The sequence below is a fragment of the Fukomys damarensis genome, unplaced genomic scaffold (genome assembly GCF_012274545.1).
Source record: "Fukomys damarensis isolate Sample0158 unplaced genomic scaffold, DMR_v1.0_HiC HiC_scaffold_19, whole genome shotgun sequence".
Classification (NCBI taxonomy): Eukaryota; Metazoa; Chordata; class Mammalia; order Rodentia; family Bathyergidae; genus Fukomys; species Fukomys damarensis.
Genome location: NW_022900931.1, coordinates 34278009 through 34297806, shown reverse-complemented (window position 1 = coordinate 34297806; position 19798 = coordinate 34278009). Strand labels below are relative to the sequence as shown.

Below are 19798 nucleotides of genomic sequence, written 5' to 3'. Positions count from 1 at the left end.
AAAATACAATCATAGGTATGGGAATCATTCAGAGAACTCAGTGGACTGGACAGAGCGGAGGAGAAGCTATGGGTACGTTTGTAGATGAGCGATGTACCATTTACACCAAGTGGGGTGGGATTCTGAAGAGGACGGAATCTGAGTTCTGGGGTCCACAGCACTAATGGCCTGGTGTGGTCCGCGAAGTGCAGTTCCAAAAGGAAAAGGGAGAGAGTGGAGTATGGGAAAATTTTTGAAGAAATCACAATTGAGAAACTTCTTAAATTGGCAATGATATAAACCCACAGACTCCAGAATATTCCTGGACTGCAAGCAAGATAAGTTAGAAGGAAAAAAAAATTGTCCAGACAAATCAACTGTTAATAAACAAAGATAAGGAGTAGATTGTGAGAGCATCCAAGGAGAAGAGCTCAGGCTTTCAAGGAAACAATGGGAAGAATGATGGCGGAATGCCCCCAGACTCGTGGAAGCCAGAAAACAACAGAACATCTTTAAAGTCCTGAAAGGAAGTGTGGGGGGGAACACCTGTAATCCAAGCACTCGGGAGGCTGAGGCAGGAGGGTCACTGGGAGTTTGAGACCAGCCTGTGCTACACAGTGAGTTCCAGGGCAGTCTCAACTACATAGTGAGACCCTGTCTCAAAAAACAAACAAACAAACACAAAAAAAAACCCAACCAACTAAACAGATAATGAGCAACCTTGAAAGTCCCCTTTTGTACTTTTTTTTTGTTGGTACCAGGGATCAAACTCCGGTCCTTGCACTTGTGAGGAAGGCACCGGAACCACTGAGCTAAATCTCTGGCCCCTTTTGTACTTTAAAGACCACGTGCTAGAGATACAGCTCTCGGGGCTCTTCCTGTTGACTGTAGCTCTGTTGTAGAAATCCCTTCACCATGAAACTCTAGGGTCTCGCCCGGCGGACCAGGCTAGCTTTGAACTCACAGTGACCTCCTGCCTTACACCTCCCAGAGCCGGGATACATCGCGACCTGCCACTGTGGCAGGAGTGTTAGAGACTCGACAGACTTAGAAAGAAAACAGTCATGGTGGGACTGGGAGAGGGTATATGGAGGAGGCAGAGTTGCGGACTGCTCATAGCAGAGCTTCCTCGCAGATAGGGAAAAGGATGACTGAGTGAATGTTGGGCCCCAGAGCCCATGAGTGGAGGAGCTCCTTGCCCAGGGCAGGCAGTGGACGTGACTCAGAGCCTCTTTCTTTACTGCTGTGGTCCTTGCATCTCTGGTTTAGAATTCAGACCACACATGATGCCTTTGCCCACCCCAGTGATAGAAAATATGGGGGTGAGAGTTTAAATTAAAAAATGACGGTAGAAGACACATCCGCTCTAATCCCCCTCACGTACTTTGAACACACTTTGCTTTGAACACACTTATCCCGTGGTACTCGGCCCTTGCTGAAGACGTTCTGGGGGTCTGTTTTCCTGTCTTTATGCAGGGTGATAAAAAATACAGTGAATGCAGCTGCCGAGCACCATCCAGCGGAAAGTCAGGCTTGGAAAACCACGAAGGTCTGTCCTCACCCACTTCATTCACCAGGCCTGGCCCCATCTGACTCCTCGCTCTTCCCCTAAAGACAAAATGACCATGAAAGGTAAATGTTTTGAATCAAGTCAGGACGTGGAGGCAGGACGTGGAACAGTGTGTTCAAAGCGAGGGAGAGTATTTTTTGGGGTGGGGATTAATGGCACTGTGTCTTCTACTGTGTTAGATTTTATGAATTTAAACATTCGCTGTATTTTTCAATCATACTTAGTACAATAGTGAAAACTGTAGGATTTGTGTTCAGTTTTGCAAACTTTTCTCCTCTGTAGTTTCCAATTTTCATATTTGTGAGTATCTTTTTTGGGAACTTTAATGGAAAAATGAGTGAGATCATATCAGATGGATCTAGTCTGGAGCTTTTGTTCTAACTTTGTATTACATGATTTTCACATAGGTAGGAAAGTTTAAAACATTTCACAGTGGGGCCAGAGATTTGACTCAGTGGTTCCACTACCTGCCTTGCAAGTGCAAGGTCCAGAGTTTGATCCCCAGTACCAAAAAAAAAAAAATTTTTTTCACAGCATATCCACCAAACAGATTCTACCCAAAGCATTGTTTTCAAGGACATACTTTAATTTTTAGATACTCCTTAGGATAGATTCAAATTTAAGCAGATTGTTATTATGCATATTCTCAGGACCTATAAGCTTTAGACATGCTCTAAAATACTCAAAATAAAAATAAAGAGAAATAAAAATAGGACTATATATAAATGGACTATAAATACATCTGCATTATACTAATAAATGGAAAACCAAAGTGGTCATTTTAATAACTCATGTTTAAATAAAACTTGTGAGAGCAACAGTGAATAATTTTTTACAACTATCCACTTGGTCCCATTGATAAAAATTAGTCCTGTAAGGTGAAGAAAGAAGGAAAGTGACCTGGTGGGGACTATATATTTTCCCGTGTAAACTTTTACATACAATATAATTCGACCTTAGAATACAAGGGCCTCCTTTTGTAGAATTGTTTTTCTAGGTCAGGATCGAACGTAGGGTTTCATGCGTGCTTGGCAAACACTCTGCCACTGTGCTATTCTCCAGAGCTCTTGCAGGTGTTTGTTTGTTTGTTTGTTTTTACTGGCAATCGAACTCAGAGCCTTGCACTAGCCAGTGCTGCGCCACTGAGCTACATCCCCGGGTCTTGCCAGTAATTTTAAAAGGATATTATATAGTCCTATAGTCTCTTGCTAGATGATAAAAACAACAATGAGAAGATTAAGCAGCGACAGTAGCCCCAGGGAGCAGACGGCCCTTAACAGAAGTGCTTACATTCCAGCGTCTTTCGGAAGGGAATGCTTTATATGCGAACCTCGCTTGTCTTGTTTCTCCATTTTACATTTTCCTCTTGTAACAGCATGAGAAACATCCCAGCCAACGAACCTCAGTGCCATCTAACTCTTAGGTAACAACTCCCTGTGTGTTATTATTTGGTTTATTTATTTATTTATTTTTTCCTGGTACCGGGGATCGAACTCGGGTCCTTTCGATTTGCAAGGCAGGCCACCGAACCACTGAGCTAATTCCCCGGCCCCTTATTATTTGTTTTAAATTGCATTTCCCTCCTTACGAAGATGTTTTCCTACAGATCGAAACCCAAAGCTCAGCCAGAGCCAAAGTGAGTAGCGATTTGAATCACCACCCTCCCAGGCCTGCCTGGGGCTGATGTCCAAAGGGGAAAGACAGCCTGAGAGCGTTCCTGCCTCTTCCTCGGACCTGCTCCTTTGCACAGGGCCAGGATTCACTGGGTAGATGGTGTGGTGAGTTTGAGGGCAGATGGATTCTGGGAGGCAGCGGGGTTCAGGGACTCCGAGCCAAGCAGAGATGTCCTTTGAGCAGAACAGTTTGAGAAGGAACAAGGTTGTTCATGATTCCAAACTGTTGCCAGAGTTTGCAGAAGCTGTGTAACTAGCCATGCTTTCAAGACAAGACTTTTCCTACCGGAGACGCTTAAGACCTGGAAACCAGCCATATTTGGCTATTATGAAACTTTTCAATATGTTAAAAAAAAAAAAGTTAAAGATTCACATTCAAGAACTTACTTGAATCCAGCTGTTGTTGGCTTCTACAGATTGCTTTCAAGTGTAGGCTTTTACGATACCAAGAGTTCAATCCTTTTTCTAATTAACTTTCAGGAAAAGGAAAGGTAATTTTTATTAGACGGTTGCTATTTTTTTCCTTTTTCCATTCGGCTTGATTTTGCCAGGTGAGTAAACAGCATTAGCTGGCAGTCTTCAAAGCCTGAGATATCACTGGCTCTCAAGACTTAAAATACTGTTTGTGAAGGGCACGCATTAACTCTCTAACTCAGGATCCTTGCCTTGTGGTGGTCTCCTCCGAAGGGGAGGAGGGGATGTTCTAGGTCTTCTCTGGGTCCCATCACGAACCCAGAAGCCCAGGAGACCACGCTGGTGACACCCTGGAGGCTGCCGCCGTGATAGTTTTCCCTTGCTCCACACGGGCCAGACAGACTGGGTAGATAGGAACAACTTACTTAATCTCTAAGGCCTATTTCCTTACGTGTAAAATAGGGCCAGTAGCAATGACTACATCACAGGGAGAGGCAAAAAACACAAAGTAATTGCTAGTTCGCCATTATTAGCACATGTCTCTGCGTGTAATTCCTGTAACTGCATGGAGATCAGTCATATTGTGTGCCAGCAGAATTTCACTGTCAGCTTTGGTTAGCAGCATCCTGTTTGAAACTCCTCTCTTAATTGTCACAAAGACAGAAGCAGAAGGAGAACCAGAGTGCCCTAAATTGCTGCCGCCTGTGCTCTCCTGGCTCCAGTCATCACTGCGAGGTCTTCACGAGTCCCGAAGAAAGCTCACCTGCGAGACCTCCGTGGAATAGGGTGTTTGTGTTTTTCTGAAGTGTTTCCACAAATGCACTCGGCTCTACTTTGGGAAATATGTCATAGATCCACAAAGAAAGGTCAGTGGAAAGTGACACTACGGACTCATAAAAAACCCCAGGGCCTTCCTGATGCTTGGCTTCTCACATGCTAGTTATGTTTATAAAAATTACCTGAGAGGTAACTCAGTTACCTGAAATTACCTGAAAGGTAACTCAGTTAGGAACATGCTTTTAAGCTCACTACTGTCCACATGGCACTTAGCTATAACTTACTTTCACATAAACCAGCAGCCCACGAAACTGCAAAATGCAGTTTCTGTCCCCAAGGCTCCGTTTTACGGCTTTTGCCTCAGTTTTGCCAAGTCTATTTTCAATGCAGAAACTAGTACACCTAGTGCTAATAAATAAATAAAACCACTGGATATGAGGAAATGATTTCACTAAAAGATATCTGGAGTCTTAGAAATTATAATTTTGGTTATTCTTTAATGTTCCCTTTTTTCTTTAAGAAACACTGTGGAACTATTTTATCATTTGATAGTCCAGGCGGGAAAAATTTCAGGCATTAAACATGGCTCTACTAAATATTAACAATCTGTGTATTTATAGCACAGTATACACCGGTATCACCCATAGTGCTGAAGGAAATCTTCTTTTTTTTTTTTTTTTTCGTTGCATAAATTCTTGATTTCATCTTCTGAGCTGTAACAAAGGAGTCTTACAAGGCCCAGGTGTCTTAGCAGGGATCATGGCATGAAATTGAAAGGATTTGGTCCAGCCCCTGTTATATACATACTACTATGCGAATCCCTCGAATCTAATATTAGACTAATGTTTTAGTGCTGCTATAATGTAGCTATTTCAGGAAATGGATAAAACCAAGAACTTTTGACTTCCATCACGTGGCTGCAGAAAGATCATTAATTTCTTGCAACTGTCAATGTTTCGATTTATTTTAGGCACGTTTTACCGGGAGATATTTATAAACAATCTATTTCCCAACTGTGCTCTGTATGGTGAATCCACTGCCTTAAATTATGTATGGAGTATGAAAACTTTTACACTCGGCTGGGAGTGTAGCTTAGCGGTCGAGTGTGCATTTAGTACACAGCAAGTCCTCAGTTCAATCCCCAGCACCAAATAAATAAATCAATTAATAAAAATAAACTGATGTTAAGGTACTAACACTACCAACGTTTTGTCAATTGAGGTTTTTTTTTTTTTAATCCAAACCTATCATTGATCATTCCAACATCCTTTTACTTCAAACCTTAACGTGCCCCAGGGCCAGGGATTTAGCTCAGTGGTTCCTTTGCCTGCCTCACAAGCACAAGATCCCAAGTTCGATCCCTGGTACGAAAAAGACAAGAACAACAACAAAAACTTAATGTGCCCCAAACAACACTCTGGATCTTTTCCTGTCAAAGCAAACCTATTCCTCTGGTATCATGCAGCATAGGACAGGACACCGCCGCTCACCCAAGAATGTCTGCTCAAGCCTAAGCCTCCAAAGCTAAACCCTGACTCATTTTCTGCACATCCAGCATTCAGTTTAAGAGCAAAGGTTTCTGGCTCTACCTTTCCCCTGACGCCCTGGTCAACACTGCCATCTCCCTACATCGGTGAGAGTGGTCCTTTCTAGTGCAGATCAGGCTGGTTCACCTCCCTGCTCAGAATCCTACCTGTGGCCTCGTATTACACAGTCATAAGCCACAGTCCTTCCAGCCCATGCTGGGATCTCCGTCTCTCACTCTTCCGACTCTCCAACCCTGTGTTATTCAGCTCTGGCCCCCACCCTACTCCACCAGACTTACCTCCCCCTCCCCGTGCCAGCGCAAAGCACCCACTCAGCCTGGGGCTTGCTTGGCCTGCGTGGCCCGTCTCCCTGGAAGGCACTTCCGGCCTCCTTGGGCTCACATTTCACCCAGATCTTGCCCTAACCCAAAAGGCCTTCTCTGGTAAAGTGCACCCACTGCCACTCTAACCGGGTCGGCCCCAAGTCTGGCTTCGCTTTAGAGCCACACTAGGTGTTTAAAAGTCCAGATGCCCCAGCTGTACTCCAGACCAACAGAAATGCTGTCTGTCCAGAGACACCAGAGATTCGGTACTTTTCAGATCTCCTAGGAACCTGCAATGCTGAGCCTCACCCAGCTCTGTCCTACCCACTTGTTACTGACATGAGTTACACAATCTGCTCTGTGCTCACAGACTTTCTGTGCTTCCTTGGCTGCTAACTGCTAGGACCTAGAACAATTCCTTGAAAAGGGCAGGTGATTTTTAAATGATTTCATAAAGGAAAGGAATTCTTGCCCCCAAATAGAAAGTACATGATCTCACAAAAAAAAGGACGATCCTTGCTAAGAAAGAAAAACTGAAAACTGCATGTCCATTGATTCTTTTAAACTGCGATTGTAGAAAGCAACAATATTGTGGGTTGTATGATCATTTTTCCCTAGATAAATGTCTCTGAATTTGGGTTCTATATTCACCGTCGGAAGGGAAACAGGACTAGAATGTTCAGCATGTTCAGGAACTTGGTTTTTAACGTCATACCCAAAATGGAAGCAATGCTCAACTGTTACTCTGTTGAACTTGCGATAGTTCCCCAAGATGCAAGCAGACGGCTAGCAGAGCCCAGGAAGTCCTGCCCCCATCACGTCCTGATGTTAAACAATACATTAATTCACAAATTTTTGTAAAGTTCTGAAACTATGACAAAAGTTATTTTCTTGGTCTTGCTGTGTATTTCAGACTGGCCTCGGGCTCACTATGCAGCCCAGGATGGCCTCGAACTCATGACGATCCTCCTGCCTCAGCCTCCCAAGTGCTGGGATTACAGGTATGTGCCACCACACCCGGCTGACAAAAGTTATTTCCATATTGAACATAGCTGTCACAAACGGAAGTCTCAGGGTTGACTTAGTTCCAATGATATAATCAGACAGACTTATTTCAGAACGTTTCTTGACACTTATTTAACAAGTTTGTGTCGAGGATAAATTGTTACCAGCCTTCAGGGGTGACTAAGGATAAGATGTAGCCTGTGCTTGCTAAATGCTAAAAATATATAGAATTGTCTCGTAAAGATCCAAGAGAGAGGGGAAAAAAATGCATGTTTATTTTTGTTTTAAAGTTTACTTAATTACACACCAATGGTTCATTTACTATGACTATTTGCTTTACTGGGACTTAGTAGAAAATGTTTATATACATATGGGTATATATTAAAAATTTGGGTAGTGATTACAAAATATTTTTGACAAGTACAGAAAATAGTAGTTAATGTTTTCCATCTGCTATATAGTATGTCACCAAAAGAACCACTGGCCCCAACAAGGGAGCACCTAGGCAGGAACATGACAGAAATAGAAATGGCTGCTGAGTTAACTTGGATCATTTACTTACACCCTCGTGTAAATGCTGCCATGTGTCGTTTAAATTGCCTGTTATCAAAATCGGTGCCTGAATGTTTGTCATTTCCAGAGCTTCACTATGGAAAGTTTTCTTTTTTAATTTATTTGTGTAAAATGTACTGTCATTGGAAAAAAGTAAAATGATGGCCTCTGTGAAAATTTCTAATGTCTGACTTCTAAAATTAACTTTAGTCTTGAGGTCTCCTTCTTTTAGTAGCTTTAATGGTACTACTGCAAAGTATTTTGTTTAATAGACAAGTTTTCCAAAGAGTCAAATTGAAGAAATGTGTTTAATGAACTCAAATTCAGACTGCAGATTGCAGAAAGAAATGAGGAGTCTTTCACCATGCCAGTGTGCAGGCTGGGAAAGCACCACAGTGGCCCTGTGCTGGGACGTTACGGTCCCCACCCGCCCCACCATTCTCTGGAGTGGTGCAGGAGCAGCAGAGCTGGTTCAGGACAAAGCAACGAAGCCTCAGAAATTCCAGATGAGTCCGTGTCACCACCCTAGCGCCAAAGACCAGAAAGTCTTCCAGAAACTAAAATCACTGATCCGAACTCTAACGTAATTATTGTGTTGTTTATAAAACAACAACTAGCATTTACCGCATTTTTTACAATGTATCAACACTATCTGGAGCTCTTTAGAGACAAGTACTTAGGTATCCCGGGTTGACCTAAGTTTAAACAAACGCCCAGTGCGCCCAGTGAAGAATTAGATGTGTCAGTGCCCGTGCCACAGACGTCACTTCCTCCGTTCTTGTCTCTACTGCATCAGCAGGGCCGTAACTATATAGCCTTTCTGGACTGAAATTCTTCAGTTCTATCAAAGTTCGTAGACCCTGGCTACTGTAGTGCATGCAAGTTGCACACAGTGAAAATGTAAAGAGCAAATAGAAAAGAAGATTCACACCATGTTGCGAGCGCTCCCTTTCATACCACGGGCAGAATAGGTGTCAAAAACGTGCAGCTCTTCCTCCGCCAAACCATGAAGCCCAGGACAGACAGGAGAGGCCTGTGCACTCCGGAAAACGGCCAAGGTGTTGATCACGAGTACATGAATACAGTTTGCCCAAGGAGCAGAGGTAAGCAGATCTGCACTCCCGAAGCTACGTTAAAATCTTTAGAAGCATAAAATTGTGGGGCCAGGGATTTGGCTCAGCGGTGCCACCACCTGCCTCTCAAACGCAAGGTCCCGAGCCGGATCCCTGGTACAAAAAAAAAAAAAAAAAGTATAAAAAAAAGCAAGGGCCCGAGCCGGATCCCTGGTACAAAAAAAAAAAAAAAAGTATAAAATTGTGACTTCCTACATAGCGTTATTAAATAGGAAAGATGAAATCCATAAAAGAGAATCTAGCCTGCTGATGGTATCTCTCATAGTCAAGTAATAAATTGGTATTGTGATTTTTTTCAGAAATGAAATTAGAAAAAAAAATTGAAAAATGTTTGCTATAAGCTTTTAGTGCCCATGTAGTATAACTAGAGTAGCATACATAAAGGTGAGGCTCGTTGTTTCATTGATACTGTATGTGCTAGCATCTCAGAGAAATCATTCCTTCTTTTATTCCCTCAGGGAAAAGAACAAATACTCCTGTCAGTGTGAAAACCTCCTGCAAGTTGCACAGCACCCAGTGGCAGTCTTCAAGTTTGTCCTTGTTGAGCTTCCACATGTGAATTCAACAACTGCATGAAAAGCACTTAATGACCACTTTACTGTTGGGAATAGCAGCAAGCTCTGAGCTTCAAACACAAGTGACTTGAATCCTCAGCACCACATCTCAGAACAGCGCGCAGAGCGTGGGAATTGTCGGTGCACAACATAAGCGAGCTAAGGAAAGCTTATCTACGTAAGTCTATCTCCTCTTATTAGCATAAAAAGACACCGCAGTGAGGAAACACAGCAAGTTCCGTTGTGTGAGTCAGGGTTTCTCTTCTCATTGTGCAGCAGAGTATAACAGAGAAATTGCTTCGAACCATACAATACGTGTCCTCGTAGGTTTTTGTGTTAAACAGAGTCCGGGATCCAGGCTTATCCCGAGAGTTAACAAATATAAGAAGTCTGTCTTTTAGAATGCAGGAAACAAAGCGAAAAGCGTTTGTTCTTGTTCTATTATCAGTGTATAGCTGAAGTGCTTGGTCCGTACACTGCTGCGTGCTGAGTGAGATTCATAAAGGACCTAGACGCTGTTAGGCTGCTTGCCTAAGTGTGCTTTTATCCTAACAACAGCCGACAGAACAGAAGAAAGGAACCCTAGCCGGCCACACAGGGAATGGTTTGATCAGACCGGATTCTACTGTTTGGTTCTAAGTCCACATTTATCATTTGTTTAACATTGGCATAAAAATATAAATCCACATATTTATGTGCCTGCTGAGACATCATTGGTGACGTTGTTCTGGACTCTATCACAGATGCCCAGAAACATTCTTAGAAGAATTGAAGATGACATTCAAGAACAAGCTAAGATTTTTACTTGTTTTTATTGTACCTTTAGCCTCGACAGTACCAAGCTCACAGATTTCAGGATTTCAGTCAGAAGAAGCAACTAGAAAGTTAAATAAGTTACTATTATAGCGAACACAGAAATAATAGATATCAGGCTTAATCTAAAATCAGCAACAAGAAGAGAGGGAGGAAGGAGGGGAGGGGGAAAATATACGAATGCACCTGAAAAGAAAAATGTGCAGACCATCAATAGGAACCCAGAGTCTGTTAAAACTTGGCCAACTACTAGGACTCCTAATAGAGCAGCCAGAGAATGGTGTTTAATCTTATTGTGGAAACAGACGTTAGATTAGCAGCCTAAGGAAATGCATTCACGCATCTTCTTTAAGAATTTAAGCCCAATATTGGAGACTGGAGGGACACACCTGTAAATCCCAGCACTCTGGTGGGCCAGGCAGGAGGACTGGAGGTTCAATCCCAATCGGAGCAATTTAGCAACTTAGCAAGATGTTGCTTAAAACGAAATAAAATAAAATACAAAAGGGTATGAGGTATAGCTCCAGTACTGAAAAAAGTAATAGATTAAGAGAAATAGATGCATAGTCTTAAAATACAGTTTCTATTATCACTGGAAACAACAGCAGAAATATCCTAGGGAGTCTCATAACTCCCAAACTTAATTTCCTTTATTGATGAGTGCTTTGAAATTTTATATCCTTTTTTCTCAGAGAGTGACTGAGCTACCTCTCCAGTCCAGTGACCTGGCATTCTTAATCACCTTTGTATTTCTCCTAATTAGGTGCCCTAATAAAAGTGTGTAAACACAAGCACATACCTCACTTCCTTAGCTTTTCTTTCAGCTCTGCTTCCATAAATTATGAGTCATTTCCTTAAAGTTTCCTTTTATTAAGTAGCCCGTAATGAGGCAACAGTTATACTTTCCTTTAAATTTCCTTTTGGAAAATTTAATGGCATTATTTGCGAAATTCTGTTAGATTTGACTGACAAAAAGAGGATAATGTACTACAAAATTATTATTATTTTTGTTGTTATTGTTGTTGTTGTTGTACTGGGGATCAAACTCAGGACCTTGTGCTTACAAGGCAGGAAGGGGCACCACTGAGTTAAATCCCTGGCCCATAAAATTTTTAAGTTTGTATATTTCTTGTCAACAAGTGGTATATAATAAGATAGAAATATAATATGCCTGTAGGTAAGGAATGAGTATAATTCACCAATTTCAGTGCTCTCGTATTCAGTAATACCTTTAGCTTTTCCCATGAATTATCTTCTCTATGCAGCAGGAGGAATGGTTAATGTTCCATACAGTTAGAATGTTGAAAGTAGCCACTTCTGACATTTTTCCATGTTTTTCTTACTGAAACACAATTAAGTTAAGTACTAACTGGGGTTAATTCCAGATATCCTGGAGAGTAGAGCAATCATCTTCCGGGGTTCTGTCGTCATGGATAAACACTCCTCTTATCCCAAGCAAGGGTTCCTTATAGAAGGGAGGTTGAGCTCCCTCTGCCTCTTCCCTCCGCCTGGAGGGTCCTCAGTAGATCTGCCTCTGGACACCCCAGACTCTGATACTATGAGCTGCACACATTGTACTGTTTGGGGTCCTATCAAAGGTCTACAGAGGAGTAATGTATAATTCAACGCTGATGCTGACCACCCAGAGTTAGCACCAAACTCCTCCAGATTTAGGACTCAGTCCTTCCCAACGCACCTCTATCTCAGACACCAGCAAGCGTGGGAGTCCCTGGCACTTGAATTTCTGACAACTGATTACAGACTCACGGGTTCTCAAACCCCCCTCCAGCTTTGATAATAACTAGCATGACACAAAGAACACAAGAAACCATCACACTTACATCCACAGTTTGTTGCTGTTGTTTTTTGAGACAGGGTCTCACTATGTAGTTGAGACTGACCTGGAATTCACTATGTAGCCCAGGCTGGTCTTGAACTCACAGTGATCCTCCTGCCTCAGCCTCCCGAGTGCTGGGATTACAGGCATGCCCCACTATGCCCAGCCTACATCCACAGTTGTATTATAAAGAATAATAAGTCTATAAACAAAAAATAGCAGTTTTAGGGGCTGGGGATGCAGTTCAGTAGTGCTGCACAAGGTCCTGTGTTCAATCCTCAATACCAAAAAAAACAAAAATGTGAAGGAAAAAAAAAAAACAACAAAAAACAGCAATTTACTTCCTTACTGATATTTGTAAAGAAACTGCTAAAGAGTAAACATCAGCAATAAAACTGATTCAGGGAGGAAGGCAGGAAAAGTGAAGATGAACAAATCAATTTAAAAAATGCATTGCTGATATGCATAAATAAATAAACAAAAAAATGCATTGCTAAATTTAATGAAGCATTAAATGTGGGGAAAAACACAACAGTTTCCACGGATGTATTTAAAAATCAAAATGAGGATAAAAATTTAGATCACAATAACATGAGAGTTGATGATACAGTGCTATTAGGGAAATAGGAAGGGGTCATATACATCAAATACAGAGTTACTTTTCAAAGCAAATCATGCAAATAAAGACACCTACACTAATATATCCAAAGGAGCAAAGATAGCAATAGAAAAGCAAGTGCGGATAAACGATGATACAAAAAGTAAACTAAGATACCAGAAATACATTAAAAATCACTATATACAAAAATCTCAAATGGGTTAAAATGCCTAGCAAGAGTTAAATCTTCAGATAAGTTTTAAAGAAATCCTGCTATATGTTGTTTATAAAAGAAATACCTAAAATGAAATATCTGAAAGCCTGAAAATAAAAGAATGGAAATAACAAGTAAGTGCCAAGGCAAGGTCCTGAGTCCAATGCCCAGTACCAACAAAAGAAAAAGAAAATGTATACTGACCTTTTTAAGAGTCAAAAATGTAATGGAGTAGAGAGAAGTATTTAATATTGATAAAATTATAATCTCCAAGGAGACCACCAACAAAATAGCCGGGAATGTGGCAGAGAAATAGAATACAAGGTTAAACTGACCAAAACAATGATGATGAGATTTTTAGATCTCTTTTCTCAGAAGTTTATTGGAAAACAGATAGGGTTACTAAGATATAGAAATGTGCAACACATTTATGGTAAAAAGTCCCTTCAGAGGAATAATTATGACTTCCAAAGTATATAGATTTACAAAAGAAACCCTATATATTAGACCAGAAAGACATCTCAATAAATGCTAAAGAATTGATATTATATATACTATTCTCTGAGAGTATAATAAAGTTATAAATAGAAAGAAAATATAGCCAAGAAAGTTTACTAGTTTTATAAATCATTCCACTGTAAGATAATACATGGGTTAAAAAGAAACTTCCATGGAAATTGCTAAATATAAAAAACCATGGTATATCATTAGAACACTATATACCCAACACCCGAAGAAATTAGTGCTTATGTACAAGTGTACACTTTTAAATGAATTTATTATAAAATAAGCAAGCAGTCACCTCAGAAGGCAGGAAAAGAACAAAGAAAGTTGAAGGAAGGAAATAAAGGCAAAGGTAGAAATTAAAGAGAAAGATCAAAGAATTTTATAATAGAATGAAACCAGAAAATCAAATCCTGGTTCTCTTCAAAAAGTAGTAAATAGAAAGAGCTTTAAAGCCTGAAAAGGAAAAAAAGAGTAGACACAAATTAATACTCAGAATAGAAACAGGGTAATAAAGTACAAATACAGAACAGATCTTTTTATGTTAAAAATGCCTCAAAAATACAGCTATTAGTTTTAAAACAAATGACATGACTACATTTTTTAGTAAAATATCATTACCAAAGTTGGCTGAAAAAGAAATTTTTAAAAAATTGATTTGGATGTTTAGAATTTCTATTCCTTAAGGTCATAAGATGCAAATATTATAAAAGAAGAGATGTAGCAGTCTTTTAAGTAACAGGTTATCCTTATTTTATAAAAACTCTTGCAGAAAATATAAAAGGAGAGAAGGATACTTTGATTTTTTTCCTGAGCCTAGTATAACATTGTTGCACAAAACTTACAGGCCAATCTTACCTATAAACACGGATACAGAAATACTACCTTTTTTTGAGGCAGGGTCTTACTTTGTAGTTCCAGCTGGCCTCGAGCTCACTGTGTAGCCCAGGATGGCCTTGAACTCTCAGTGATCCTCCTGCCTCAGTCTCCTGAGTGCTGGGATTACAGGCATGCACCACCATACCCAGCTGTTAGCTAAACTAATAATTGAATCCCCATTATATTGTCACATTTAGGGTTTTATTGCTCTTTTTTCCAGATTAGAAAACATAATAGCATTTCAGGGATTGGTCCTAAACATGGGATCAGTTCTGGTGGCTCTTTTACCATTCCTCCTGAGCCCTTTGGTCTATTTTTACATAAGAATTAGCCCTGGACTGCAACTCAGTCCTTTTCTCAGACTGATTCTTTTCTGTGAAGTTTCCAAGGTCCAAAGTCCTTTTTTTTCTTTTTTGCATCTTACTCTCTTTTAGTCCAAGACAGTGAGTGGTGCTTTTGCCGTCACATTTCTCTGAGGCCCTCGGAGTCTCTTCAGAGTTCTCTTAGGACTCTTGCCACGAGAAAGACTCCACTTTCACAGCCTTTCTGAGACAAGCTCTTCACCTTGGCCTGGCTCTGAACCTGAACTTGGACAGTGCCATTAGTGTTTTTGCACACTTGAGGTCCTTAAGGGAATTTTATTGCACTATGGTCTAATAATATGCCTGGGGTCATTTTGATTCTTTTGTATTTATTTAAACATACTTCATGGGGTAGTGTGTAGTCTATTTTGGAGAAAGTACTATGTGCTGCCGAGAAAATTGTGAATTCTGTTGCTGTAAAATGGAATATTGAGATGCATATCAATATCATTTGTTCAATGCTGTGGTTCAACTATGATATATCTTTGTTGGTCTATTGTTTAGTTGATTTACTTGTGACAGTGAGTTGAAGTTTCCTGCTATTGCTGTGTTGATATCTGACATGTACGTTCACCAGTGTTCATTTTTTGTACATAGCTGTGCTGGTGTCTGATGTATATATATTTATTTATAATTGCCACATAATCCTATTGAACTGTCCCCTTAACCAACAGGTAGTGACCTTCTTTGTTTCTTCCAATCAGTTTTGGCTTGGAATCCACTTTGTCTGAAAATACAGTTGCTACTCCAACCTGTTTTCATTGTCCCGATGCATGGAATATTATTTTCTGTTCTTTTATTCATAGCCTATGAAGTTCTTTTCGGGTTTATGTGTTTTCTGCATGCAACATATTCTTGGGTTCTGCCTTTTAATCCATTCTGGAAATCTGTATCATTTGACTGGGGAGTTGAAGTCATTCACGTAGAGAATTATCACTGAAAGGTATGGACTTATTCTTGTCATTACACAATCTTCCTGTTGCTCAATTCCTCCACCGCCACCCTCCTCTACTCCTGCCTCCTGTGTTCATTCCATCAGACTTTTTGGCATCCTGAACTTTATTGTCTTATTCTGTCTGAGGCAGTGGTGGTGAGCCTGTGGCTTGTGTGTTATTTGTTTTTCTTAGAAGACAAAAGAATTTAATCTAGGAGTTACTATTTTCTAAACTAAAACCTCGGTATTCATGTTTGATGGCAGTGTTGGCACTTTGCAATAAATAAGTCGGTTGGGGGTTGTACTTTGGGCACACGACCTCTGAAAGGTTCGCCATCACTATTCTAGGGAACCCTTGAGAATATTTCAGGGTGCTGGTTTGGTTGTTTTAAATTTTGTAAGGTTCTCTTTGTCATAGAAAGTCCTTATTTCTCCATCAATTTTGAAAGAAAGTTTTGCATGATATATTAGTCTGTATTGGAAGTTGTTTTCTTTTAGGGATTGAAAAAACTTCACTCCAAATTTCCTGGCCTTTAACTTTTGTGTTGAGAAATGTGCTATAATTCTAATGGGTTTACCTTTATGAGTTCTTTCTTTGCTCTAACAGCTTTTAAGATCTTGTCTTTGTGTTGCATTTCTTGTATTTTGACTATGATGTGTTGTGAAGTCCTTTTGGGGTCTTGTATTTTTCAGGTTCTATATGCACTGTTTACCTCTATGTTAAAATATTTCCCCATACTCAGAGTGTTTTCTCCTATGATTTCTGTAAGCAAGTTTTTTATACCATTTGTACTATTATTCTTCCTAATTAAAATTAATCTTTTTTTTTCTTTGTTTGTTTTGGTTTTTTGAGACAGTCTTGCTATGCAGTTGAGGCTCACCTTGAACTCACTATGCAGACTGGACAATCCTCCTGCTTCAGCCTTCCAAGTACTAAGATTTTAGGCACGTGCCACCATGCCCTGCCCAAACCAATCTTATGTCAGTCTTCTTTGCATCACCTACAAGTTGTTGGATCCATTTTCTATAATCTCCTATTGGTTTTAATGTATCTCTGTGCACGTGGTTCCCTGCATCAGACCTATCTTTGTTTTGTTTAGCCCAGGTAGCTTTTTACTGTCTTTTTTAAGCTCACTGATCATTTAAGTCCATCATTATCTCTTTAGTTATATCGTTTTTTAATAGCATTTTTGACATTCATAATGATAGCACTCATCACAGAGCATTTGTACCTGTACACAATAGGTATGTCATTTTTGATCTTGCAAAGCACCTTATCAATTGTTTGGTTTCTTCCTTTATCATTTCATGTAATTCTCCTGTTTAGATCTTGATTTTTCCCCCCAACCAACCCCCATGGATCAGCTTTGAGGAACTGGGAGGTCTTGGAGGCGTTGCATTGCCTTGTTTTCTCGGGTTTCTACTGTGCGTGCATGCGTGTGTGCGTGTATGCGTGTGTGTGTGTGTGTGTGTGTGTGTGTGTGTGTGTGTGTGTGTGTGTCTGCGTGTGTTGAGGGTTGAAGGTCCACTGGAGTGATATACTTTGTTGCTCTTATGGAAATCTCTGGTTACCGACTGCTTTTCAGTGAGTGCTCTGAGCACAGCTAATTACAGCCAGAGTCATCCGTGCGAGGACCCTGGCGATGCCTGGACACTTCCTGCATGGCCTCACCAACACCAGTATGTGGCACAGGGTGCGAGGTACCCAGCAGCAGTGCCACTGCGGGCCTGCCAAGCCCCATCCTGGCTCCACAGGGGAAACTGCAGAAACAGTGCAAATGTGAACTACGATATCACTTGCTGTTTCATTGAGAGCTTCTTCCCACACGCCCTTCTAGTGGCGTGTGAAGTTTGAGGTACGTCTTCACTGTCTGCAGTAACTGTAGACTCTCCCGAGGGTAGACTTGAGAGAAAGACGATCCTATACCTTTATTTAAAATATCCACTGTGGACGGATATCCATCCACCCATCCTCTGCAGAGGCTTTGTAGCCTCTCCTCAAGGGGCAGGGAGAAGGCATCTGTCAGTAGCGACTGTCCGCTGAGACAGTCTAGGGCACCCCTCAGTCTGTGTGCGGTTGTTCCAGGTGAACATCCGCCACTGAAGGCCAGGCTCCCCGGGGACTTGCTCGATTTTTGCACTTTTCTCAGCGGGCAGGATGTGAGAGAGGGGCCTGAGGGCTGGACACAGTCGCAGGGACAGAGCCTGTTAAAAGTGGCGACGACAGAACATACAGCAAAGGCTTGCAGATCAAGTCTTCAAAGGCGTCCTTCTGGGAGAGGGGAGCATCTGGGCTAACTAAGACCACAGACAATGGCTCCGGGCCGGCAGGGCCTGGCCGTGGTCATGTGTGTGTTCTGACCCCAGAGCCCTCTGCGACAGGATGCCAGGTTGTGAGCGAGCTTCTCTCGCAGATGTTGGAGGGGGACTTCCGGATGTGCCCAGAGTCCGTGGAGCGCCTCTTCCGTCAGTGACGCCTTTGGACCCTTCCCACTCGAGCGCCTCTTCCGTCAGTGACGCCTTTGGACCCTTCCCACTCTAGCACCCGTTTCTCTGTTGGTGGTGCACACGAGGCCTTGCACAGAAGGAAGCACAACCCAGCCCAGATGTGCACTCTGCCACACGGTGAGTGTGTGCCCTCCCCACACAGGGTCCGGTGCAGCCCTGGTCCCACCATCGCTGCCCACTGTGCCACCTGGACCCAGGACTGGAGCCTAGGATGCCGGGGTCAGGAACTGTGGGGGCCCAGTCATAGCACACTGGAGTTTGACATTTGGAAAATAACTTCTTCCTGTACAATTAAGGCATCGACACAATCTATGCAACATTTGTTACTTTTCAAGGACACTGTTAAGCTTGTTTTGTTCTTTGACCCTGCCATAACAGAAACTCATTAGCTGAAAATCTGATGTTATCTGCAAGAGTCAGGAAATCCAGTCTTTGCCTAAAGAAAAAAACGATTGCTTGGTGTTTTCTGTTGTTGTGTGCCCTTAAAAGCTTCTTGCTGATGTGAGCCTTTAAAAGGAGCTGTTTCGGTGAAATAAATCAGACTTCTCTTCGTCTGCACTCAGGCGTGAGTGTTCTTTCCTTTCTCAATCCTCACTCCCCGACTCGGGCTTGTTCGTGGTGTGTCGGCTGGGCCGCCACAGGAACCGAATAGGAGGGCAGAAGGGAGAAAGGGAGACGGAGGAATTCTGGCAGGGAGGGATGAGGGAAAGAAATCCGCAGTTCTGTATTAGAAAGAAAGGGGGGGTATACAAAGATATTAGGGGCTACGAACTGCGGGGTAGGAGAGATCTACAAAATGTGTCCCGGCGGGGTCTGAATAAAAACAAATAATAACTAAACAGACAAAATGCTTTATTTGATGAGCCTCATACCAAAAATGATTTCTATTCAGCAGTGAAGGGGAAAAAAAAAAGAGCATCTCTCCCTCCCTCCTCTTGGTGTTTGGAACAAGCTAGGAGTTGCCTTACTGTACCTAGAAAATACGTGTGTTGATGGCCTAGACTGCATTGTCCCTTAAAATTCTAGGGAGAAGGTGAGCGAGCTACACAGGAGGCTGGAGTTTCTCAGCCAACTTAATCACTTAAACAAGAAAAAGGGCACTGGTGTTTCAAAAGCTGCAGTGACACCGGGGGAAACCGGCAAAGTGGGAGTCAATCTGTCCACAGACCGCGATTCCTGTTTGTTTGGTTTTCTCCTAGGCACATGTTACAAGCAGGAAAGGAACCCTTGCCATGATCCTTACCCCGAGGGGCTGAAAATAAAAGGGGGAAGGAGGGGAGAGAGCCGTTCAGGCGGCAAGAGATAGATGCAGCCTTGTAGCAGGGCGCAGTCGAGGGCTCCCCGTTTCAGGAGACGGAAAAGGCTGCTACACACACACACACACACACACACACACACACACACACACACAGGCCGAGGAAGCTCTCCGGAGAGTCGTTAGAAGAGGCGTCGTTGGCTGAGTGCCGCTGACCGCAATGGAAATCCCGTTCACAGAGCGCCGGAAATCAGGCCTCGCTGGCAGGTGGGCCTCGCGCAGGAGGCGCGCGGTGTCAACAGCCTGCGCAGAGGAGGCGGCCCGGGAATCTGCAGGCGTCTCACGGGACGGTGCCATAGGCGCTGTGGGGACGGAGCGGAGCGGGGAG

General features: G+C 42.2%; 1 protein-coding gene across 1 annotated transcript in view; it reads right to left on the bottom strand.

Moving 5' to 3' along the window:
• Positions 1-17645: 17645 nt before the first annotated feature.
• Positions 17646-19798, bottom strand: part of LOC104860228 (T-cell surface glycoprotein CD1c3-like) — a 4594-nt gene continuing 2441 nt past the window's right edge. The window contains exons 4-5 of the mRNA XM_019207082.2: positions 19627-19772; positions 17646-17852 (exon numbers count right to left, since the gene is read on the bottom strand). Coding sequence (XP_019062627.1) covers positions 17646-17852; positions 19627-19772 — 353 coding nt within the window. The remainder of the gene's footprint in view (positions 17853-19626; positions 19773-19798) is intronic.